The sequence below is a fragment of the Pecten maximus genome, chromosome 14 (genome assembly GCF_902652985.1).
Source record: "Pecten maximus chromosome 14, xPecMax1.1, whole genome shotgun sequence".
Lineage (NCBI taxonomy): Eukaryota > Metazoa > Mollusca > Bivalvia > Pectinida > Pectinidae > Pecten > Pecten maximus.
This window is the reverse complement of record NC_047028.1, coordinates 27,499,391-27,526,691: the sequence shown is the minus strand read 5'-3', so window position 1 is coordinate 27,526,691 and position 27,301 is coordinate 27,499,391. Positions and strand designations below refer to the sequence as shown.

At 35.9% G+C, this 27,301-nt stretch overlaps 1 protein-coding gene across 1 annotated transcript; it reads right to left on the bottom strand.

Moving 5' to 3' along the window:
• Positions 1-4,614: 4,614 nt before the first annotated feature.
• Positions 4,615-27,019, bottom strand: LOC117341629. The gene is made up of 3 exons (XM_033903489.1): positions 26,826-27,019; positions 9,661-9,738; positions 4,615-5,072 (listed from the first exon to the last, which is right to left on the bottom strand). Exons 2-3 carry the CDS (start codon positions 9,728-9,730, stop codon positions 4,846-4,848), a joined length of 297 nt encoding a protein of 98 aa, XP_033759380.1. The 5' UTR covers positions 9,731-9,738; positions 26,826-27,019; the 3' UTR covers positions 4,615-4,845.
• Positions 27,020-27,301: the final 282 nt, after the last annotated feature.

The following is a 27,301-nucleotide window of genomic DNA, read 5'->3' as shown; positions in this document are numbered from 1 at the left end:
TTTATCCTCTCAGTCCAAATTTAACTTTATAAGCTCAATCCGAACTCAGGTTTCTCAGTCCAATGAAAACTCAGCTTTCTCTTTCTAATCTAAACTCAGCTTTAGTTGCCACCACCTAATTCTCGTTTTAAGAATGTGATTTATAACTCAGATTTAACCTAGATTTGCATGGCGGGTGTCGTCGTTAAAGAAGACGCTCACTCTTCCAAAACACGTGGTCTTGTTATTTTTGTATTTTTTCGAGTCTCCATGTCGATCTATAAAACTATATTTTTGTTCCCTTCTTACCTTCGTTTTATCAATTTCGAATTATAATTACGATTTCGTTTTATTGAACCGCGGTATTATTCCGCATATGATTTCCATGTATAATAAATTGCGTTGGATAATCCGCCGTAATCATTTCTTGTGATAATTATCTGGAAATACTCTACCTGTGTGCAAGGATATGATTATTTTATTCGCCGTGAACAAATACGAAATGGTCCCCTATTTTATGAAAACAGTAAAATAAAATTGCTCTATCTTGGTGTAACTTTGTTCGCTTACCCCTAGAACAGAGAGTATCGTCACTTAATGAGCCACTCCAGATAAGTAGGTCAAATTGATTTGATCTTGAAAGAAAAAAAATATGACCGTAGTAAAAAAAAAAAAAAAAAAAAAAGTTATATCATACTTTATACTTCTATTTACTTTTTTTATAATGCCGAAATTCATTTTATAGATTTTGCATGTCAAGTCCATCAGCAAGCTTAACTTTTGTTCAATTAATTTTTACGTGTATTTGTTAAGCAAAGTCGCATATGAAAACTTTTTTTTTAGATACATCTTAAGATATTCCGTATTTATGCAGCCATGCTCCATGAAGTAAAACAGGAACGGTCAACTTTACTCACTTGTCTCCCTTGATAGATGAAAAACGTGTTGGTTGTCATTTATTGACATTCGATGTGTGCCATCTGACCCTGGAGGAACAGCTTGCTTTCTTTGGTCCACTCTTGTTAATCAATATGAGATAATTTTCATATTCTCGTGAGCACTAGTGGAATGCTTTGACCAGTGATATTCAACGCCACCAATTTACTTTTGTTAGGGAACAGACGGGGATAACCGATGAAAGGAGTAAAATAAACGTAAAATTCCCTATCCTGATAGCGTGGTAAAGATAACCGCCAGGGTCATTTAAGAACGTACCTGGTTAAGGAGGTAAGCCGGAGTACCCGGAGACAAACCACCGACATACGGTCATTACCAGGCAACTGCCCTTCGTGGGTTTCGAACTCACAGTCTAGAGGTGAAGGACTAGTGATAAAGTGTGATGAAGTCCCGGGACACCTTAAAACTACTCGGCCATCGCGGCCCCTCTATACTATAAAGACAAATATTGCTAAGTTTTACGAGGCCCTTTTTTATAATAAACTAAAGAAAATAAAGAATGGATTTCAAAGCGGGAACTTATTTACTCAGGTGTGACATCTGTTTGAACTTCTCAGTATCTCTCTAACTAAATATTTGTTTGTCCATAGGCATGTTATTATAATTACTGCGCACCTGATAGACCACATCTCCTTGCGAGGTCAAATCCTGATGCATTTCTATCTAAACTTAAAATGTAGAATGTCTTGTTTTGCAAATTAACACCGATTCCAAAGTCCTTGTAAATGAAATCGAAAAATAGTAATTGGATTTGAAATCAAACACAAACGGTTAATTTTCCATTTCTCGGTAGTAACATGCCTGTGTCCCGTTCCCAGTTTATTCGATATTCAATAACAATTCTCCTGACATATATGGTGAATACTTGACGGAAAAATAACAAAATGTTTCGAGAGATGCAGGTTGGTGAAGACATGGAGAAGTTTAATGGTGAACATCACGATCTCATTTGGAAATTAACATTTTCTTTTACGACATCAACTCATACGGCCCGATGTTTGCTGATGATTCCCTTGTTCAACCCTTAGTAGAGAATGTGTGAATGAAGCAGAGGACGTTTATCCTCCCGGAACACCTGGTCTTGTAAGCCTTGTAAGTTCTGAAAGATCTCTTGTTCTCAAGTTTCTGTTATAGTTAGAACGTGTGTGTTTTTGATGGAAGGATGTAATGGAGATTGTGCTTCAGTGTATGAAATGTCTACCTATGGTGGTCTTTCCTAATAGATTGTGTGTAAGGAACGAGAACTCTGTTTAATTTTAGCTGTGTGTGAAGTACTGTATAATGTGGGTGAGAGAGCATAATATCTTTAAGAACTACAGTCTTATTTTTATATTTCAAGGACTAATCTTTTTACATGAATTTAACGGGAAAATTGGAGTGAGCTCAAAAATAGCCTGAATTATACGGTTACAGGTAAGGCAAGCATGTAAGATTTGCTAGTATTTATGATTTCATCTAGCTTAGAACACGACATTTTCAGATTTTGTAATAGACTTTGGATGAATGTATTATAAAAGTATTTTTTCACTTCAAATTAACTCCCGTGATCATGTTTGTATCTTAAATTGTTAATTAAGTTAATATTATCTTAATAAATTTTCTGACTTATAAAGATCTGGGGGAAACCATTGATATTTTTAAAAACTGATAATTTTCCTTGTCACATGAAATTGTTTACTACGTCAGCTTAACCTACATTATGAAATGAACCCGTCTTCAAGGGAAATAAATCGTACGCAGTTTATGGTGTATGCAAGACTTATCACTTAATTTAAATCCCTCTTTTTTATTCATTAATGGATTCTTTGGACCAAATTGAATTTCGGGGACACAATTAAACATAGCTTCCCTTATTCAAAGAATATTTAGAACCAAAGAGAACTTTGATTCTGTAAACGTATTAATTTTGGCGCACACAAATTTTCGCGAATTTTCAAATTATAACAAATTAGCGTAATGAAGAATAAACACATTATCATATTTAATGTAAGAATAGCATATTGATAATGTAATCAGCGCCATCATAATTTAGCGCAATACTTCAAGAGCGGAAAGCGCGAACATATGATTACCGCTAAAATATTATTTCCGCTAAATTATTTACGTTTACAGTATTTAGAACCTAATTAAGCACATCTTCCTTATTCAATAATGTAGCTTCAGGAACAATTCAAATATTCCTTATTTCAATCAATTATATGTGTTTCGGTAATTATGTATACGGTATTCTATGATGAACGGTTGAACCATAGCGCCACAGTATTTTTGAGTCTATTGAAGAATTCAGGTCATCAGACCACTGAACTCTTCCCGCATAATATCCAAGGCTGCTCGTTCATTCCGGTTAACTTGGTAAACAATGTAGTTTCTTATATCTTACACAGGCAATATTCCTTCACGTGAAATTCACGTGAATTTCACATGAATTTCACGTGAATTTTTTTCATGTGAATTTCACGTGAAAAAAATATTCACGTGAAATTCATGTGAAATTCACATGAAAAAATTCATGTGAATTTCACGTGAAAAAATTCACGTGAATTTCACATGAAAAAAATATTCACGTGAAATTCACCTGAAGGAATATTGCCTGTGTACCATTTTACATTGCATATAGTATAGTTTAGATATTGTTGACTCAATCTGTTCTTAACAAGTTTTCGTCACATTTTTTGGCGCTTTACATCTTATTATTTAGTATATAATCATACGAAATGAACCCTCGAATGTACGCAGGCTAATATTTACATCGGCGACGGCCTACACAACTTTTACAAAACAATTTCAGAAGATCGTCAGGCGTAATATTTTTCTAAGTTTAATCATAGAATGCTTACATTAATTTCGTATGCAGAACGCTGGGCATACTCAGTCAGAATATTACCCCTCTTGTAGCCCAGTAAACGTTACCGTCAATTGAGGCTGTACAGTGTTGTCACGTCTCGGTATAAAGTACATTTGTAAATGTATGACGGAAGGAGGCTACAATATTAATCATGCAGTTGTAATAATCCATTGTTAAAATTATTTTTTATGAATGAAATATGTTATAGTAATGAAAACGAAAGTAATAGCGCATTGATCCGTTACATTGTAAAAACCCAATACTTGTTGAACAAAATGCGATAATATTCTCCGGTTGGGAATACATAGCAAGGTTCATGTAGGTTGGACAGTGAGTAGCATCTTCCACGTGTGTGTTACACATACCTCGTAATCCATTTTTATTTTACGGAAAAATACATTATGTAATCACAGGGGCATGTCAAGTCTTACATTAAAATATAGCCAGAAATACCTATATTATGCCCCTGTGATGTAATGGTACACGGACTCATGAATACGTGGACACCCACGTGACTCCATTCGGCTTTCTCCGTAAAGCATTGTTTTCAAACATCAAAGTGGTAAACAATGTTATAAAACCTATAACACGTATATTTATAGAGCATTTTTACGGTATAGGCCTGTGTAACGTTATATCTTCAACCCAGTTTCATCATTATAATGGAATCTACAGCTATAGTCGCTTTAAACATAATTAATGTCTCGAACCAAGAACGGACACAACACTGGAAGCTGTATTGTGTACTGTATAACACCTGCACGATTTGCCAGCAATGGCGAGCGTCATAGTAGGGAATGAAATGCAGAAAAAAAAGAACAAGGAAAATTAGCTCAAATGAGCGTATATACATAAGTATTTATTGAAGAGCAATGCATTCTCGAACTACTATTAACAGCAACACTCTGTCCTATGAGTTCTGATGTACATTTTTCTCTAATTAGAAAAATCTGGACATCATAATACTTCAAAACAAATGACTGCACAAAACACTGTTTAAACATCTTAAATATTCATTTCATGAAAAATAATATTCTGCGATTAAATTACTAGACTGCGCAGGTCTATTTACACACGACGCAGTCGCCGTCCAGGTTGATGCCGATGATGAACTTGCCTTCGGTATCTAGTTTCAGGTCACATTGTCCAATATTTTTGAGTGGGTCTTTGTTGGCCTTTGTGCCTGCCAGGGTCACGTTTTTCCCATCTCCCTCCTCTTCGGCTATCAACATTGTAAGGCTACTGGTATCAAGGCGTTTGTGGTTCCGGTTCACGTGGTACGTCACAAAACCTTCAAGTACACGGAAAATGATGATGTCATCAGAAACAGATCGCTTTCGCAAACACATCCTGGTAATACTATATATGTTATAATTTACATATAATAGACCTCGTGAAATAAAATGAGGTGAAAGACCTGTTTTGAATATCTACCTTATACTGTACTGACGTCATTATGGACGCCATTCTTTCTGTGTGTCTGTCATGCTCATATATATTGACAACAAAAATAATTCAGACGGCTGTCCAATATTTTCCATAGCTAAATGGTAGAATTAAATCTTCATTTAAAAGATTATTTTCAAATAAATGTAGTGTTGTATTTATTTCATCAAATTATATAGGGATTCATGTTAACCTATAAATAGTAATTAGAATATAACCAAGCATCACGTTGAACGAGACTATGTTCTGTTATAGTCGTTTGTATGATCAAGCGCCTAGTTGAACGAGACAATTGTCACGTTTGTATTTTCAAGTCCCTTGATGAACGAGACTATTTTTCCGCATGTTAAGACGGCATTAAAAGGAAGAACTACCTTGAAATCATAATCATTTGAATGGTTGCTGTCAAGCTATAGCGTGTCTTGCCTGAGTTGTCTTTCTTGAAGCATTGGCGTAACATAGACGCAGTGCTATAGATCATGAATATAAAGATCAATGTATTTTTGTTCTAAATATAATCCAGCCTGCATGACGATCGAAACGCATAATAAACAGTATATCGCGGTAAGACAAGGTAGCTCGCTTGCCAAATCAACTACCAAAATGTTTCCTATCAAATGAATTTTAAGATTAATTTAAATCTTGACCTGTCTTGATAACAAAAAAAAATAACTTTACGTAAGATACTATTTCGGGCCTCTATCTATATAATGTTCCTTTTTATAGCATAATCGTACAGCCAGCAATTCATTAGACTCAACGGGAAAGGAATATCGTAGGAATTTATCAATTCAGCAGATAGCATTAAGAGAAAAAGATGTAAATATATTTATAGAAATCAGATTGAGTTAGACTCGTACCAGGTATTTCAAGTTTTGTCAACTTAACATATATATACGTATAGATGAATTAAAGAATGTTATCATAAACACAAATAATTACATTTGAAACGCAAGCATATTCATGACAGGCGGCAATAATATTATCGTAAAACTCGCGTACATGCAGGGTAATTATGGAAATGAAAACAAACTATAAGCATATGAAAGATAACAAATCTTCACATAACATTTTGGGGTGTTGGCGTCAGCGTATACCGGCATTTTTAAGTACAAATCCGACGCACGTGATGAAGGAATAGAATGAATTATAAGTACATTTGTGATGATGTATTACATAAACAGATGGGATATATCTTATAGGACAAACGTAATAAAACACACATAACCCCTTAATACATTCCCTTACTTTTCTACGGTTTTGATGTAGCGAATTTAAAAACCTAAGTCTTTCCATTTTAATTTATATGTAATGGGCAGCTGATATAATATTTCTAATTGTGTACGATGTCAGTTGAGTGTCTCGCCAATTGTTGAATAGTGTAGTGTGTTTTTCCTATTGTTTGATGTAGTTATCGCTAAGATAATTAAACAGAACAGCTGTTGGTAATGAGATAATCACTATAATGAAAAGTAAGAAAAAAGGAAACTCAGAGACTTCGAAAAATAAGGGGCCACGGTGGCCGAACGGTTAAGGTGTCCCGCCACCTCTGAGTTGCGAGTTGCCTGAAAATATGTGGATTTCATACGATTTATTTATTTAACAAAAATGCTAATGATTCCATCTCCTAGAGATGACGAACTAGCAATGACAATTCAAGTAGAAACCCCGGCTACAGGATCAGTAAACCATTTTAGGTGGGGTTTTTTAATACCCAATCGCGTATGACGTCATTTTAAATGATGACTATATCTCTGATTGGCTAAATTACATTTACATTTTGAACTTATAGTTATAAATTGGACATTGTCCAATTTAATTGGTATATGTGGAATGGCAATTTTCAAGTATGATCAGGGAATCGAACCCCCACCGTCCTTTAAAAGAAAATCTGATCACCAAGTCATGTATAATGTTTGTTTTCCATAGATTTAGCTTACTCCTATGTACCTAGTATTTCTGATATTGAATGTTTATTCAAGTAGCTGGTTTTTCTTAGATGTTTTGCACGTTTTATAATACCAATTTCGCCTGAGCATACTTGCCAAAATCTTGGAATTTCCATCGAGAAGATTTTCAAAATATCAAGCCTCCTAAAAGCAGATTTACAGACCTTCTTACAAGTTTAAACATCATTTTAAAATAGTTTAAGATACTTTTTCTTTTTGATTAGATGGAAATTTTTTGATATTAACATTATATTCTGGAGTCTTCATTCCAATTAGGTGGGAAGGGAGTGGCAATTTAAAGTTTATGCCTAAGGATTTTACAGTGAAAGTAAACAATAATGATATTCATAAACAATTACCGTTATTAAGAATACCACACCTTTTCTGATTCTGAGAATGCAACATGTGACATAGTTAATGTGCATCACGTGACAGCTATATAACGTGTCAAGGAAGATGGTGCTGTGACGTCACAACCACACAACACGTAACATAAGACGCATGCGATAAGACACGTAGTCGATTTATCTCAATAGGGATGTCAGTATAAAAGTACATATCAATTATTAAAAAGCCAGTTATAAGTACATTGTTATGTTAAGCGTGAATCATTGACAATTTCGTTAGCAGACCCTCGACAACTTTAGCGGTGCTGCCTCGTACCTATTAGAGGGGTTGATAGACTGGACTACTGCAGACCTCGTTTTGGAAATGTTGGTATACATTCGTTTTAGCGTAGGTATCTACTTTCGCTTTCCAGGTGAACGACCCGCCCATTTCTTAATACTTGAGCTTTGAATGACAGATTCAACTCTACCATAGTCTAATTGATTTACGTTAATGTATTTTCGCCTTAAATCAATTCTATCCAAAGTAGTACCAAAAAGCTAAATCTACAGTAACAGGCTTTTAAGTTGTGACAGTTAGTTTATATGGGTTGTCTACTTTCACTTTAAGTGAGGCCATATGTTAAGTCTACTTTCATTTTCTCACTTTCCTTCACGCCGTGACATAATAACGACTGGTTATTCTTTGATCTGAACACATCACTGTCAAGTGTAATATTCTAAATCACAAAACGGAAGTCGGAATCACTGTCAAGTGTAACATTCTAAATCACAAAACGGAGGCTAGAATCACTGTCATGCCAGAATCTTCAATGAACGTTTTATTCCTACCACGTGGCTTATGTTCCTTTAACGTTGTCGTGGACACGCCCTCTAACTAGAATAGAAGCTTAACACACAACAAAGGCTTTTATCTTCTCGCTCAGAGAACCAAGATCTTGTTTGATTAATAATCTATTGTATAGCGGACACGATTCTTATCCAAAATCTGGCAAAGGGGCCTGCCAAAGGTCACTAAACAAGGTTCGTTAATGCGGATTGTGGTGTGTTAACTTGTATTTTACTACAATTTATAATTAGTAGGAAGTTATAGACAAACATATATACATAAATACCGACAGCGATGTTTGAAATCGTGCCAGACCCCTGTTTATTATCGTACAATACAGCAGGTAGTTATAGACATACATATATTGAAGCGCTTATCAGACCTTGCAAATTAACGGCGTGTTATCTATAAATAACAAACAACTTTACGATTTAGATCCTGTTGAACTTGAAATCAGGACACTACAGACTTCTCAACATCTGCCGCTTACCTCGATCTTTATTTACAACGTAACCAGCAAGGACATCTTATAACTAAGTTAGATGTTAAGCCAATTGTTAATATTCCATTTCTAGATGGTCACATTACTAACATCCCAGCTTTCCCTACAGTGTGTATATGTCCCAGTTGATTCGATAATCAAGGACTTATTAGCAATTTAGCTCCAAACAAATTTCGACTACTGATGCAAAAATAACGATACAGTGTTTCCAAAGAAACAGGTAGATGAAGACCATGAAAAGCTATATGGTCGACATCAAGTTTGTGCGATTTTATGTCAAATGTTTTCAAAGATTGTTGATATGCTTAGTGGTTCCATTGCTACGGCCCTATTTCTGATTTTGAGAGTGTGACTTGCCCCGGATTTGACCTAGATTTGCGTGGCGTGTTTAACCGATGGAGCAGAAGACGCTAACTCTTCCTGAACTCCTGGTCTTCCTCCCCTAGTATTTCTATAATGGTCTCCATACGGGTCCATATATTTCATTTGTATTTTGTCCTCGTGTTATCGAGTCTGAGGTGTTGTGCCGTTGGTATGCCGTTATGTTGTGTTGTACAGTGGTCAGTAAAGGGGTTTTTTTTGTTCGAATCATGAGATGCCAATCACCTATAATATCATAGCTAATGGGCCATGAAAAAAGTTCGATACATCAATTTATAAAAATTCGAATCATACATAGGTTCGTTAGTAGCGTTATATAGTGAGGAAATTCGGGACCAAGCAAAAAGTTCGATACAGCTAGAAATTCGAATCAACGAAGTTCGAATCATCGAGGTTTGACTATATATTGTATAGACCAGAGTTACCTTCTCCTAGACTGGACTCCTCAACCTCCTCCCACTTATCGCCGTCAAGTGCATCAATCAAGGTGTCCATGTTTGAATCTGTAATTAATGACAACATTAAATTAATGAAGTAAAATTACAAGTTCTATAGTAAGAAGTGATGGAAAATTAACATGTTTGTTTTGGGGCTCCAAGTAACGTCCAAGTCTGCTATAGTGACCTCTCTTTTCTCGCACGCTACATGTAACCTTTGGCTGAAAAAGGAAATTATGCTCTGTTCTGAATACTCTATCATTAGGCTAGAGAAAATTCGGTTTCTGTTCTGAACACACTATCATAAGGCTTAAAGGAAAGTCCACCCAGCCTGAACACTTGTAGTAAGATGATATTGTCATCTCTACTTTTGCACGTTTAAGATGATTTACAAAATGTACATATTACATAATACTGTGAAACCTGGCTTTACCGACCACTGATTTTAACGACACCTTGTAAAATCCTACCATATCCATCGGAGCATTCTCCACTATCATTACCTACACAGACTTTAACGACACACTGCCATATCCGAAACATAGCCCGAGTTTCCTCTGGCCCTGACACCGTGTCTGGTGACATGGTGTCAGGGTCAGAGGAAACTCGGGCTAATCCGACACATTGACTTGGCTCCATACAGTGTCGGTTAAGTCAGGTTTCAATGCATTTTGTTTTCGTTGTAAAGAAAAAAATACATAATCCTTTCCACTTTCCTAACAACTAACCTTAGGTTGAACAAAATTTGATTGTTTTCAAATGCCCGATTATATGACAAGTTAAATACACATAAAGGCAGCCCTGAGCTATCGGCATTTCACTACAGAACAGCTGTTTTACTTAATTTAAAATTTGTGTAAAAAAAAAAAGCGCGCATGTGAGTCTTGTTAAGATTAAGCCAACTGTTTGACGGAGAACATAGCTGTCAAATTCACTACTATGTGCTTCACACGTGTCAATTCAAATGTTTCACACGTGTCCATTCAACTGCTTTGTTATTTATGACCTATACTGCTATTCCTTATATTTCCAGTAGATTTTTCGTCAGTATCATATTCGTGAGCTAATCAATTTCAAAACAAATCAATAACGCAGATTTTAAATATCTTTTTTTCCTGAAACAGTTTACTGTGTCATCCTGCCTTAGCAACGTAACGAACAACATAAACTGTATTATAGATTTTTGTAATGCAGAGTAACATGTTCTTGTGAGTTATTCAATGTGACGTCATTAGTTTGTGTGTTAGAAAATTACGTCGTTTTCTCACAAATTATGACGTAACTTTCACACCAAAATGACATAACTATCAATACCTGCTCACAAGAGCAGATAACTCTATTACAAAAGTACGGAATATCACTAACTCAATACATATTCCATATATTTCTTTTAATTAGACCTCATCAAATGAATCATCAACAGTCTCAGAAATTTGCTCAGAAGATTATATTCAAATACACCTTAAGCTTGAATGCTATAAAATGACGTTACGTCATTCACACTTATGACGCGCCAGCCATATATACATAATAAAGATGATATAGGATATTTCAACAGTGACTGAACATACATTACCACGCTATAAAACAATAGCAAAAAAGTACCTGTATAAATCATTGTGACGTCACACTATTGTTGTTTGTGAAAAATTATGTCATCTTTTGATCGTTTGCAAAATTTCAATATCCATATTTAGATTACATTACTAATGAAGCATCTACCTCTGTAGACATTTTCAGGTCTGAACGATGAAAAACGATTCCGCTTCAACAATCTGTCAGTTCGAAATTTCGGAAGTTGTCAATCATCCATACTAACCGTTGTATTTATATATATACCCATGTATCTTACACTTGTACCACTATACAGGTCATGCTCTGAACTGTCGGCCCTTAAAATCTCCCTTCTCGCAGGTCGCAGAATCATCGAGAGTTGTAGAACGGGGGAAGCAACTAGCAACAGATCGAACCCGTCTGTTTTGATAACTTGATTCTGCACAACAGCTGTGCTCAAAGAAAGAGGAGAGAAAAAACTTATATTTAAGCTTTTCTGGCATACGGGAACAGATTATATACTCTAATCACACGCGTATCTCGTAGAAACTCAGAAAATATCTTCTGCAGTTCTGAAGGAGAAAAAATTTAACAACTCGCGTAAAAATAAACAAACTTCGCCACGGATTTATCTAGGGAGATTATTTTTCTGTCTACCAAAGTACCTTCATAGGAATCAAAGGAGTTTGTATAAATATAAAAAGTTAAGAAAACGAAAATTCACCAGCGGACCCGACAATTAAAAATATATAGAAAAGTCAGCCATAGTTCTTACTGATCTAGGACTGAATCAACTGAGATGAATACCTGTCGATGCGTCATACATTGAGTACATACTCACAAAAGTAAAGTTGTCGGTGCTCTTTCAGAAGACTATTTCGCCCTTTTTTATGGATTTCAATATTAACACATGGAAATATAATTCGTACATATTGTCTGTCCGTAATGGTTTAAATAGGTTACACCACGAATGGTCGTTGTATTTGATTTTTTTTCCCCACTCGAGCGAGTCATTTTTCAAACGTTCAAAGAACTAGCTTTAGCGAGTGCTTTTTGTAAATTTTGAAAAATAACTAACTAAGAATTAGTCCCGGTCAAAGGTCACCGCGTCAATCAATCAAAACGCTTTTAAAGTTTTGCTTTTTGGTAACTTTCGAAAAATAACTAACTAAAATAGTCTCGGTCAAGGGTCACCGTGTCAACCAATCAAAACGCGTTTAAAGTTTATTCCACATGTGGAATAATATGATCTTTATTCAACAGTTGTAATGATTATTCCATGCCTTGGGAGTTGAACAATCCCACCTATAGCCCGAGTTTCCTCTGGCCCTGACACCATATGTCTGGTGTCAGGGCCAGAGGAAACTCGGACTACCCCACCTACTGTGGTAGAACTAGCACTATAGGGTATCATAAACTCTATCATAGACGACCCAGTTAGATACATATAGCGCAGCATCATCTTGACGGTGACCAAAATTTATTTTTGAAAAAAAAAATCAACAACCACAGAACAATAGAAAATAAAACAATTAGTAACAAAAACACTTTTATCCAGGTGGTTTAATTAACGTTGCGTGTTATCAGGGAACTTCATTTTTTTTAATTCCATCGCAGAGCATTATTGGTGTTAAATGAAGAATTTAGGAGCTATTCTTATATCATGTAGTGGTTTCCTATAATTTAAGGGGTGTTAAGGAATGTTGATGAAACAGCGGCCATGTGCTGCTTACGATTTATAATTAAATATTGTGTGGTTCATGACTATACAAGCAATGTTTGGTTTCATTGTTTTAATGTTCTGAATAAAGCCACACATATATATATAATTGTGGAGACATAGAATTGGAGAACAATGATTAAAAAAAAAATTAAAATAATATTTTTTTTTTTTTTTTTTTAAATTAATAAATAAATTAAAAAAAGAAGAAGAACCAAAATGCTTACATTTTCACCGAATTTGTTCCACATTGCTGCATAAACGTTTTGAGAGAGTTTCAAAGTAATTTACTGGTTAATTACGAAAGGGTGGGGCCTCATCAATGTACACTTTTGTATTTAATAACATCGATCAAACTCAATTCAAGGCCGGTATAATGCTGTTACTGCTTTTAGATCCAAATTGTACGTGGAAGGTAAAATGGCATCTGGATCGCCTTGCTCAGAAATTAAATATACTGAGAAAATGAAGATTGATGATGGCGATGATGATGGCGGTGGTGGTGGTGATGATTACAAGTGTTTTTATCTCCAACCGACAGAAAATGTTACAGTTTTCTGGGCATTATAATATTATTAAAATCCAGATATATTTATATAATTTTTCCGCAGAATACCTTAGCAACAGTCGATTACGCGAAAATCTCGAGTATGGGTTTCTTATTTAAGTGTGAATATGTACACATTGTTTTTTGTTTAGTTTCCAATTTGTCTAAACCATTACATTATACAATCATTAAACATCTCTGACGGATCCGCTTGATTAAATTTATTACAATATCATTACATAATAAACACAATCTTGATATATACTGGTATTATTCTTACCTCGAGGTAGGTGTTAACTATTCGTTATCATCGAGTATGTACGAATGAATAGCAATGGGATTCAAAATCTTAACTTTATTGCTCCAAATGCGACGGGTTCCTCGTTTGTTTTTCAGTGAGGTAGCCACCAGCTACAATGTGTAACATAAGTAAAATAACTGTTCAGGGAGCGATATGCCACGCAGACAAAGAAGTTATAATATTTTATTTCTACATACAATAATGTATGTTTAAGAATCGACTCCGTATGGACGCGCACTGCACATAGACATCACATCGTCATCTTAAATTAAATCGAGATACTAAAACCGGATCTAGAGCTACTTTTATTCTCTACCGAGGCAAATTCTTATCTAAACATACTGTTTCTAAAAAACCCACACGCTCTCACTTGAGTCGCTGCTACAGTGACATAAAGTAATTACATGCATGCTGTTATAAATGACAACGTTCCCATAGACGCCATTACTCGTCTCAAGTAAGCCGCATTAAAAATCCCGAAACATGGACAGAGGACAATTCTTGCACAATATCGCGTCATAATCTCGTTCGCCATCTCAAATATCGCAAAATCCTGTGTGTTGTTCCGTTATAGAAACTGCGATAAACGTTTTTAGATCTTACGCTCTGAGAATGTTTGTACTAGCCTCGTTCTGGGCGTCTCCGCAGCTATGACTGTCATTCCTTCATCCGTCAGACACCAGATTAACCAATCACGAGCGAGTGTAAATGTTGCCTCTCTCGTGTCAGTGTGGTGACGAGTTAACGCGAGATTTGCCGTGGATACATGTCAGGCTTGCATGTAAATCTCGCGACCTAACGAGCGAACATGGGTTTTTTGGAATGTAGTGTTTTGAATTTGACAGCAAATGTCATGTTAAATGGCGATATATCTAGTGACTAGTTTCATATGCCAAGGTTACAAGAAAATGCATCTTCAGCAGTTGTGCATTCTACCAAACTAAGATATCCCATTCCTTTCAAAACTGAGAAGATTTAGTCATACAGTCATGGATTGGACAAAACTTGACCATGCAATAAATCGATTTGAACTGGCTTACAACCAAAATGACACATTTTTGCTGAGAGAGTGTTGATTAGAGCGTCTATCTATTTTCAAAATGATCCTTAAAGTGGTAGCACGGAATCCATTAATGAAAGGGTTAACATTTTCGAGGCTTTCTCCGTCTCTTCGTTATCTTTTTTTTTCGGGAATAAAATGAACTCGCAAAAGTAGATGATTATACCCCAAAAGCAAATAATAAAGACAAAATCACTTAGATGTACATGAAATTACACATCCCGATACATAATCTTTTCTTCAAAATTTTGAAGAAACCGCGAAAATTTGAGCCATCTAAAATAAAACATGACGCATTGCAATACACGTATATGTATACATTTATGATGCTGTTTATAAAGATACTTAACACAAAACGCATATTTATCTAACTGTGGAACATACGCGTACAAATTATGGGATGCCGGCGGCTCAAAAGTCATTTAAGAAACTAAAATTTACCTTTCTATCAGCTGAAATGACTGGGTCTCTCCCCTTTCTACTAAAAAACTTTTTTTCTTCGTTTAACTTTGTCCGTGCGTAGATTAATTTTGAATGATGGGGCGAAACGACTCTTCCGATACCTGTTTTCACCCATCTTCGCTAACCAATGGTTACTCTACGTGGAGCTTAGCGTAGAGTAACCCTTGGTTAGCGAAGATGGTATTCGCCAACCAAGAAGATTTCTATGACAGTATCCCATCATGACATACGCCCTGTATCTCTCTTTGACCACACAGTGCTGAAAAGCAATTATGGTTATGCCGTGTGACCCTGTTGGACCTAACGGCACCGAAAAATCATCGTCGTCGTCATCGTCGTCGTCATCGTCATCGTCGTCGTCGTCGATCAATGTGCATCTACCAGGTACGATATTGGTTGGACGAAACTCCACAAAAACACATTGAGAAAACGTGAAAACGTCTCCCAATGTTTAGGACCCATAGACAACAAGTGATTTTACGAAAGAGATGCAACATAACTTCGTTAATACCTAACCTTGCAATACTCAAAATCTACACATATTTCCCATTCTGCCTGTTATGAAAAGTTAAAATGATCCGCTACATGCAAGTTTGTAATCTTCGGTTTTGGCACTAGTCGTAGCCTGCACAACATATAATCTTCATATTTGTCTATATTTTGCGTCATCATAGACGATTTATGCTTGAATTATCATGTAGACTTTTTTTTCTTAATAAAAATAAGATAAATAAAGAAAGTTTATATCAAGTTATCGTAAAATCGTCCAATTTTAGTAAATTGGTGTTTAAGTCATCTGAGATAAGCAATAAATAATATATCTATTCAGAAACGTTGACAGCAGCATGAGTATACACAAAGATATCAAACAGAACGACATGTTAAACAGACGTCCGTAGCTGGTATTTATCTTCTCGTAAAACTCACATTAACATAGATAATCAAACTGGGAAAATGAGCCCACAGAATTCTCCATTCCATACATTTTTCAACGTGACGTACATACAAGCGCACGCGCGCCCTTAAAGCAAGCATAAACGGTAAATGCTAATTGATTGTATGGAACAAATTTACAAGGAAATTGAGATTCCATGTTTAAAAATATTTAGGATACTCAACTGCTTCCCATACATCAAAGCTGTTGTAGTGTGCCAAACGTAGTCCCCAGCATAGCGAGTGGGCAGTTAAGTGTTGATAGTTAGTCTGTTCAACATTTAAATAATTTTAAAATAAATACAAACGGGGAGTATTCGGGAAATACACGTAAACTTTTCTCTGTAGAATATTATCCACGTGGCTAATTAAATATATCGCCGTCAAAATGTTTAGTAAACAATTGTTTAAACATAAGATTGATATACATTCTCGGCATTCCATCTCATTTAAGTTGGGTTTATCTGAACAATTTAAATTGAAACTTGTTACACTTCATACATTATAAGATAAGTTTTAACTAAATTTATCTATCTATTTATTTATTTATCTTAAGAAAGGGCGTTGATGTTGTTATAACTTGTGCCCAATCCACTTGCCAATGTTTGGCAAATATGTATGTTTAGATTATTTAATCTGATTGGCTTGATTATTATAAACAACGTTATTTGCAAAGAGCTCTGTTCGGGTAATTTTCGAGAATGGAGCAAAATAGCTGAAAATTTATAAAGATACATTATTATTGAAAATAATAATTTTCGACAATTATAGCCCGTATTAAAGATTTCGCGAAAGAAAATTACACATTTTTGTTTCAAAGCTTTGATCTAACCCCAAAAATTGACCCATCGATAAATAGCATTATCTGTATCTAGATCCATAAAGCAGTGTACATGTATTCTCAATCAAAATTCTCGAGCTATCTTTTCTTTTCTCCCAACTTGAGGAGAAGGATCGATACACTTTCTGGAGGTTTGGCATATCTTTTACGAGACCGAGGAGGTTCAACAGTCTCTGTGGCACGTGACAGCGGGGAACAGTGGCACGTGAACTTCAGAGCTCACGGAAGTCTTAACGGCCGGCTAGGTTATTCTTTTAGACAGGAACAACACCGAATGGGAATCGTACAGTACACATCGCACGGGAACTTGGAGTTTATATCATAGTAAAACTGCTTCACCTATCATTCATTCGGATCATCCTCGGGTTGGCTGTATTTTGAAGAAAACAAATCCGAGGAGTTCCGGATGCCATTTCATTCTGGTATGAATAGCTCGGTGCAAAACTCTCGAATCTCTTCAAACTCGCATTAATTTTCCTAAATACGTTTTACTGACATGTTTTCGTTTTGACGTCAGCGTTAAGTGCGTCACGTCTATATCACTATGTAATTCATAGGGACGTGAGTATTGAGGGATAAGCTCATCATTCCTCTTCATGTGTCCCGTGTCTTGTTCACTCCGTCCATAACGATCATTCATCATCACTATAATTACATATAGCCAAGAGTTCCCCTTAATCACCATTCAAAGGTAAATGGGTAGTAAAAGCGTAGGGACTTGGCACAAATTTTCAATCCCGTAGTCAGTACATTGTATTACAGATAGTTAAACTGAATACTTATGGACCACGAGGCTGGGAGTTTGTGTCAAGTCCCTGTGATCAAAGATACAGATAATGAACGTCATTATTGGATAAAGAAGAAATAAGAAATGAAAAATAATGACAGCACAGGAATGTAATTATTAAGGGAGAGAAAGAAGAAAGGACAAACAAAAAGAACGCTAGAAGAGCAGAAGGGGGCAGAGAATAAAGAAATGAAAGAGAAAATGGAAATAAATGGATATCGAAAAGAAAGAGAATTTATTCATTTGTTTATTTTTTAGTTGCTTAAATAGATATTTCAAAACAATCCTGGTTTCGCGATTTACAGAATTTTATTAACATCTGCCTGGTAATTTAGTGTTGACCCATACAGTACCGCAAGGCTGTCTATTTATTTAAACTCGTACACGTATCGTTTTGCTAAGGAACTTATCATCAGTATATCTTCAAAGTGATATTCGATATATATTATCGTTCTTTAAATCCCATTCCTTCAGCAGGTGTTCCCGCACTTGTGTTTATTTATAACGCTTTTTATTTATTTATATATACCATTCTCGTGTAAGCAAACCTGTTTTAAATACGCTAATTGTTCAATAAACAACGCCTTGATTAAACTTGAGGGGAAAAAAGAGGTGTATATAGTGTATATGTCTGAAATAATATTTTGGGTTATTGATAAAATATTTATCTATTTTCAGAGAAAACATGTTCCGCTTGATTACAACAATCTGGAATTTCAATTAACCCAGTTATGCCTCGCTCTCATGTTAATGAAGTGAACCCATCCAATGGCATTCCGGGAGACTCGCAAACTCTAACAACTCTCGGTGATTGCCAAAGATTAAAATGACCTATTGGGTCATAAGAAACTATTTTCCACCAAACACTCGATATTTTCATGAATTTAACACGTGATAAACGTAATGTGGATATAATGTAGGAGCTGGTTCCTCTCTCTCAACACCTCCTCGATGCTACGTGCCTCGGTCATGGATCCTGTATACCATTATACGTATATAAATCTAGTTATCAACAGAACCGGAAAGATTTTTGGGAGGTCTTCATATCTTTACTCTCTTGATATTTGAATACTGGCTATTTCATAGTGAATGTGTTCATTAAGTCTAACTATCTGGGTTTCCTTATCATTTCTATGAAGTAAACTGTTCACTTGTTCGTAGAAAAAATATGAAAAATGAAAAACTGAAACCTTTCACTTGTTGGATAATTCCTATACTTGTAAAACAGATACCTGGAGTACACAAAACATGTCTGTGACGCCTTATCTAAATGAATTGGAGTCGCATCTGTAGGTTGTTATGTAATGCAGGCCGAGCGTGACATTGCACGTGGAGGGATCACGAGTTTTGCATGCTGTACATTATCTTAATCCGAATTCGACAATACAACACTGTATGAAACGAGCCATAACTAAAATAGGCCCAGCGGGTATGGATTCTGTGATGGACAACAAATTAAATGCACTCTTCTTTATTTTTGCCAATGCCATACTTACGTAGGACATTACAATTAATATCCCTATCAATGTCCAAGCAAAGTACGGGTTTATCGATTTTTGTAGCTATCAATGTAAATGTAAACGGACACGTGATGTAACTGTTACCTTGGTAACATAATGTGTATAGATACAGACACGTGATGTAACTGTTACCATGGTAACATAAGGTGTATAGATAGACACGTGATGTAACTGTTACCATGGTAACATAAGGTGTATAGATACAGACACGTGATGTAACTGTTACCATGGTAACATAAGGTGTATAGATAGACACGTGATATAACTGTTGCCATGGTAACATTATGTGTATAGATACAGTCACGTGATGTAACTGTTACCATGGTAACATAAGGTGTATAGATACAGTCACGTGATGTAACTATTACCATGGTAACATAAGGTGTATATGTACAGTCACGTGATGTAACTATTACCATGGTAACATAAGGTATATAGGTACGGTCACGTGATGTAACTGTTACCATGGTAACATAAGGTGTATAGATATATGATGTAACTGTTACCATGGTAACATAAGGTGTATAGGTACAGTCACGTGATGTAACTGTTACCATGGTAACATAAGGTGTATAGATATATGATGTTACTGTTACCATGGTAACATAAGGTGTATAGATACAGACACGTGATGTTACTGTTACCATGGTAACATAAGGTGTATAGATACAGACACGTGATGTAACTCTTACCATGGAAAATTAATAATGTAAATAGAAAAAGCCAATTGGTGTTCTTCGTAACATTATTTCCTTCCCCTAATGAGTGATTTAAAAGCTAATGGTACGGGATTAAATCGTGATTTTGAAATATATTGACCGGAATAGAAGTTATAATTGCGCATGTTAGTGGATATGGTCGGGAAGAGCCGTATCCGTGTAATTTCCTGTTCCACAAATTCAAAATACCACTTCTGCATTGTAATTTTTGAAAATAATGAATTTTCACTACTGACATTTCTGTTTATATTTGCTGGTTGGTCCAAGTTTTTGGTTAAAGTTCCCCATTATCTGTATAATGATGTTGGAGATTTAGGCATACATTTGACAGGGAGGACTTCGACTTATTATATTTTCCACACTCTTAAGTACTCTGTAAATCAGGTTGTCTTGACATATCACTACAGCCTATCTCTGACCCTTCTCTCTCTCTTTCTCATCATGCTGACATTTCCCCCATGTTAAAACGTTTATACTCGATGGAATGCGCAGATGAACAGCGTACCGCCGCCATTTATTGGCGCTGCGGACATTGACTCTCATTACAGCGCCAATTCCCCCAGTGACCACCCGGCAGGAACACGTTGTACGTTGACCTTTTATCTCATGTGACGTCACAAATACGGAAAGTACATTCACAAACAAACAAACGAATTCAGTTTTCTTATCTCTGCAATATTTCGTAGTTTTTGTTTTATTGCAACTTCATCGCGTGCATGAGCGCGTGTCTCAATCGGTTAACACATTAATCACACAGTTTTTTTGTATGTTACCTCGTATAACAGCTGAACGGCAGATGGGGGCGTGGAGAAAGAGCTGTCAGGGAATGTTCAAAATTTCATTTTTGTTTGCCTGTATTTACAATCATCGCGATGGAAATATGCACGAGGTATCCAAATGAGCGGAAACTTTTCGTTTTGTGTCTACAAAATACGTATTTCAAATGTTTCTCAGCCAATACGTCTAAGGTGTGTCCTCCATTATTTCGCTAACTGTGGCAGAGATAAATCATAGCGGAAATTGCCTCTGGTTCCGACAGACGATGTTTGTGTACGCTTACCGTTGAAACTTTTATGTTTGTTAAAAACAAAGGCTAATGTGAAAGTCAAAGAAACAAGTTAGTTTTTGTCATCATTATTAAGTAACATTGACGAAGCGTGAAATTCGCGCCTTTGTGTTGTTGAGGCAACTGAGGCTTGAAAACAGGTTTCACTACACATGTACACATCTGGATTTGTAGTACGGTATACAATGTGTGGACAGGTTTTAAGATGAGACAAACAGAAAAAAACAACACACAGAAAGAAAAGACAAACAAGCCGGAATTGGAAAGATTTATAATCCAATATTTGCAATGGGTGCAGCATTTCCATTTCGGCATCGTCAGTCTCCCCTGAACAGACAGCACAGAAGGAAATGCGCTAATCTACAGCGGGTCCTTCGGTCGCCTCCTATGGCCATGTTTACATACAACATTATATATTCTTGGGCTTGGGTCCAGTCGACGTCGGGGAAACTACCTATTTGTTTTTCCTACGGCAAATTTCTTTCGGTAGATGGAGAAAACACCTTTGGTATCTTTATAAAATTTAGTTTTCCTCTCGTTAATAGAACTTCAAGTTCATCTAACTATCTCTTAACGAAATCACGAGTCATTTTGCCCGTAAAATTATTTTAATATTCACGAGGTTGACATTAGGCAGCATGGTTATTTTCAGATGTTAATAAGCTTCCAATCTCTATGTTTGCTCATAAAACTCTTTTAAAGGTAAAGAGTGGTTTGGTGGCACAACAGAAACTCGCTTGCCTTTCACCTAAGCGGCCAGGGTTCGATTCCCCGATCGGACGTGAAAGGTATGGGGTCACCTGCCCGACCACATAGGTTTTCCCGGGTTCTCCGGTTTCCTCCCACAGTAAAACCCCTCGCGCGCTTCCATCCGGGCCAACAAGCGTGATTAATATAAGTTGTTTCGCAATATTTTAAAATAAATGAAGTTTACAAAGGTATTATAACTCGCTTAGATAACCAAGAAATGTCTAAATATACCAGATACATGTATAATGTATAATGTATAATGATTTCCCAGAGTCACAACTACGCAATTCTTAATCAAACATACATGTATACATTGCATTCCCCGTACCGCAACGCATCAACGTTTGTATATTTCGTTTTGCATTGTTAAGCAACCAATCAATTCCATGATTTTTTTCAGGGATTGTGTTAAGTTGATCTGGGTAAACGAACGGGCCCTTTTCTATAGTGCTAATCACTGCAATAACACATCGTAGGCGTATATCCCGACAACGGAATGCGCAAGATGTGTTTCATTGTGCATCGCAATTGCTGAGCACCAAACACAGAGCACCACGGTTAATTGTCTGTGATGTGTCACGGCCTTGGAACTTAACCCACAGCCTTCCTCACGTGACTGAACGCTCAACTTAAGGACCAGAGGTGAATTAGTGTCAAGGGAGACATCAGACAGAAGGTACGAGATGAAGATTCCAACAATTGCGTAAACAAATCACGCATTGTGTACACAAATACAATTCTTACGCTCTACAACCCTAAGTACATCGGACGTGACAATGTATCGGGTCATCCCGCTCGACCACGTGGATTTCCCCCGAATAATCCGGGTTCCTCCCACAGTAAGACTCTTCGCTCGCTTCCATCCTCACCAACAAGAGCAATAAATTAAATAAGTCTATAGAAATTGTTTCGTAAGTGTTGTACAATGATTAAGTTTAAAGTCAAAAATGGAAAAAATTCTTCATTAATGTATTCTACCAAGATACAGGGAAGTTCAAGTAAAGTTAAAAATATGCCTCGTATCTGTGGATAGTTGGAGATGTTTTAAGAAGCCAAACTGAATGTAATTGCGCCCACTTATATGAAGTCTGAATAGAGACTGTACAGGCGCGTAGCCGGAGGGTTTGAACAAGTGCCGCAGGCGCGAGTAAACTTTCGAAGAGAGGTTCAGGGGGCAACTCGTGAAAAAAATGAAATTTGGACTTCAAATTGTTATATTTGGTCGTATTTGGAAAACTCGTGTGATCCAGCTAATTAGGTCAGGAAAAAGCTAAGAAGCCATAACAGTTTATATAGGTCTCTGTTTAGAGTCAATATCAAAAATTGGCCCTTCTTTTTTTATCTGTAGCGAACCGCTCTATCGTTCTATTTGATGAAGGGTCATCCATAATTTTCAGCCAGAAGACTTTCCACGGAAACACAATTATCATTCTAATAGAAAGTTTACTAAACCCTGATACCGACATTTTTTTCCGGATGAGTCGATTTATATTATAAACATGCATCTACTACACGTGACCTGTTGACTTAAAAGTTCAAGTATTAAGAACAAACGTCGAATGTTACAATTTCTTAACTTTAATAGTCATACTTAGAAAAATGATGAGCAAGCCCGGGCGTATGATCTTACATGGCAGCTGCACCCGGGGCTATGACAATGAACACGAAATTAGTATTTCAACACATCATATTCTCAACAGTATTGCTACTTGGCTCAATAGAACTCTTCACCATTTTGACAAAGAGTTCTGTGAAGCAGATAAGTTTTCTGGACCGATGAAATCAATTAGCGCAGTTGGGTTTACTTTGTGGTTGCAATATAAAATTCCAATGCCAAAGTTTATAATAGTAACCAAAACACTGGGATGTGTGTTTAAACATTTCTTTCATCGCCATTTCATTACATACTTATATTTTACACAGGAGCTTAAATATGGTTACAATTATATTTTAAAGAATTTTTGACATTCACAGGTAAAATTCTCGCATTAAGGATCTATCAAAAGCATACGCAAGTGTTCTTTTATACAAAACGTAATCACATGTGCCCCATTTACAGACAAATCTTCTTTATTTTCCTCCAGTATGAGTGTCCTCACTATCGTTTGGATAGGTTAATGTTTTTCTACAATGATTCAACTATTTTTAGCATCCAAATCTTTAATAGTACAGCATTGCACTATTTCTAGACATGGTTAAGGTGTGTGTGGCAATCAATAAGGTTTATTTATAGAAATGTGGTGGGAGAATAACGTTACATCGTGACAGATCGCGCTGATGTTCGGATATGTTGCGTTGTGTAGATCTGAGCTCCTCCAACTAAAAATTGCTATTCAATCATTCTCGAGAAACAGGCGCAAATTTTCATACACGTTTCATTTTTACCCCAACAATACAGTTTGTCATTTACAGACTGCATTTTAAACTTATCCAGCTAACGAGTCACTTTATCTTGCCATTCCATTAAACCGTAATGACGCAGACACATTGATATGACATCACATCCGGTCCATTATACTGGCACTAGAAAGTTATATTGCAGGCACATCTGAATGACATCTCCCGGTCCATTACAATGACACCGGAATGACATGTCGCAGGCACATCGATATGACATCACTTCCGGTCCATTATACTGACACCGGGATGTCATGTCGCAGGAACATTGCTATGACATCACTTTCGGTCCATTTTACTGACACTAGAATGTCATATCGCAGGCACCTTGATATGACATCACTTCCGGTCCATTATACTGATACCGGAATGTCATGTCGCAGGCACATTGCTATGACATCATTTCCGGTCCATTATACTGACACTGGAATGTCATGTCGCTGTCACATCTATATGACCTAGTAATTACCCTTTATCTTTTGCCCTTATGGGCATTGCATTTGAATACAAGTCAGCGAAAAGGGCCTTGTGAGGATTTGTGTTTGAAGTTACTATTTCGGCATGTCATATTCTCAAGGGTAATGTTATTTGGCTTAAAGGAGTTCTTCTCCAATTTTCCCAGCCATGCTTTCTTTTCTAGACCGATGAGATCAATTAGCTGGCAAAGTTGTGTGCAGGCTTTATTTTTGGTTGAGCCATAAACATTTTAATGCCAAAGTTTCTTATAGTGTTTTCAAGCAGTTGAAAGATTTCTAATAACCTACTTATATTTCAGATATGAACGAAAATATGGTTCCAATTATATTTTTAACAATTTTTGACATTTACAACTAACTGAATCACATTTAAGATCTATAAACATCATATACACCTCCATTCCATACAAGAAGTTCTTATCGCAGGTGTCACGTATGAAAAGCCCTCATTACGGCAATTAAACTTATTTTTAGAATCCAAATCTTCAATACTACGGTATTTCACTATTTTTAGACATGATTGAGACGTATACGGCAAGGAATAAGCTTTATATATAGAAATGTACTGGAAGAAAAGCGTAGATTTTTGACTGACAGATTGGGCTGGTGTTTGGGTTTGCGGTGTAGTATATCTGAGCTCCTCCCGCCAAACACTACTTTTCAATCTGTATCTCTCGAATTGGTTTATTTTGTTTACACTCACATACTTTCATACAGGTTCATGATAACTGACGGTGAAAGTAGTTGTGATGTACATTGTAACTGTGATGTACATTGTAATTGTGATGCACATTGTAATTTTGATGTACATTGTAATTGTGATGGTGTACATTGTAATTGTGATGCACATTGTAATTTTGATGTACATTGTGATGGTGTACATTGTAATTGTGATGTACATTGTCATTGTGATGTTAATTGTAATCGGGATGTACATTGTAATTGTGATATACATTGTAATTGTGATGTACATTGTAACTGTGATGTACATTGTAATTATGATCTACATTGTAATTGTGATGTACATTGTAATTGTGATGTACATTGTAATTGTGATTACATTGTAATTGTTATCTACATTGTAATTGTTATCTACATTGTAATTATGATATACATTGAATTTGTTAATTTACATTGTAATTGTGATATGCATTGTAATTGTGATGTACATTGTAATTGTGATATGCATTGTAATTGTGATGTACATTGTAATTGTGATCTACATTGTAATTGTGATGTACATTGTAACTGTGATGTACATTGTAGTTATGATGTATATTGTAATTGTAATCTAAATTGTAATTTTGAAGTACATTGTAATTGTGATCTACATTGTAAATGTGGTTACATGTTATTGAAAATTGCTTAAGTTTACATAAATATTGTTTTTATTAAATTTGATATTTTTGTTTTAAAAATTATCTCTTTACCTAGTATAAGTTGTTCATCCTCTTCATATACATGTAATAGTAACGAAATTATTTCTGATTTCTCCTTGATCCTCAATAACATTACTGTTGACTGGTACAATGTATTTGAAATGAAATACAATTATATCTTGGCAATGCTCACCTTATTACTTACAAATACAAATAAAAGAATAAATATTTAAACAGTTATAGTGAGCAGGATTTGCTGGTGTCTGTAATGGATGTTTATGTACGTGAACATCCAACTCTGTTCAAGATAACATAAACTATCAATATCAATCATTTACGCCAACTGTGTGTCGTATAAACGGTACGTGAATGTTTAGTTTCAGTGAACCGATACCGATTCCATATACCTTCACAGAAAATATTACTGTAAACCCCATCAAATTGCAAATGCTAATAAGTTCGTGTCATATAAAGTTACTTTTTATTCTCATTTAGCTTATCTTATAATTTGAAAATATTCATAAAAGAACTGTATACTAAGTACTAAACTGATACTGGAATAAGTTTTAAAATGTATGTTTTTACACACTGAACAAAAAAAGAAAGAAAGAAAATAGTAAAGGCACACTGTATGTACTTACCTAATCTACTGAAACGCACGCGCCACCGTCCGGCTACTTGTCCAGGTAATGCTAGAATGAGAGGCGTGTCGACACGTTGTAATATACCGACTGGGGTACGGGGTTACGGATCCGGCTTGGAATTGAAGCGACTCGCAGTAGGGTAATACTTATCTAGTTCAACTTGTATCGCCAAGAGAGATGGCACCGTGCAATAATGCTCGTCTCATTAACATTGCGTGTTTATGGATGAGGGAGTTGTTAGAGGGAGGAGATTTTGATATAGATAGCACCGTTCCTGGGTCATAAGGAAACAGAGCAATTATTGTCCAATTAGTAACCTTTCTCTTGCGTTAGATAGAAGGTATTCTGAAAGAAAGCACACACTGCGGAATTAACAGATGTGTTCGGGATTAAGGAGGGTATATTAATGTACCTGTAATATAAGCTAATCTGGATTTGTTTTTTGTTTTTGTTTTGTTTTGTTTTGTTTTTGT

Coding starts and splice junctions, on each gene's coding strand:
- LOC117341629 (XM_033903489.1), bottom strand. CDS start 9,730: ATGGACACCTTGATTGATGCACTTGACGGCGATAAGTGGGAGGAGGTT. Junction 5,073..9,660: donor GGAGTCCAGTCTAGGAGAAG/GTAACTCTGGTC, acceptor GTGTACTTGAAG/GTTTTGTGACGTACCACGTG.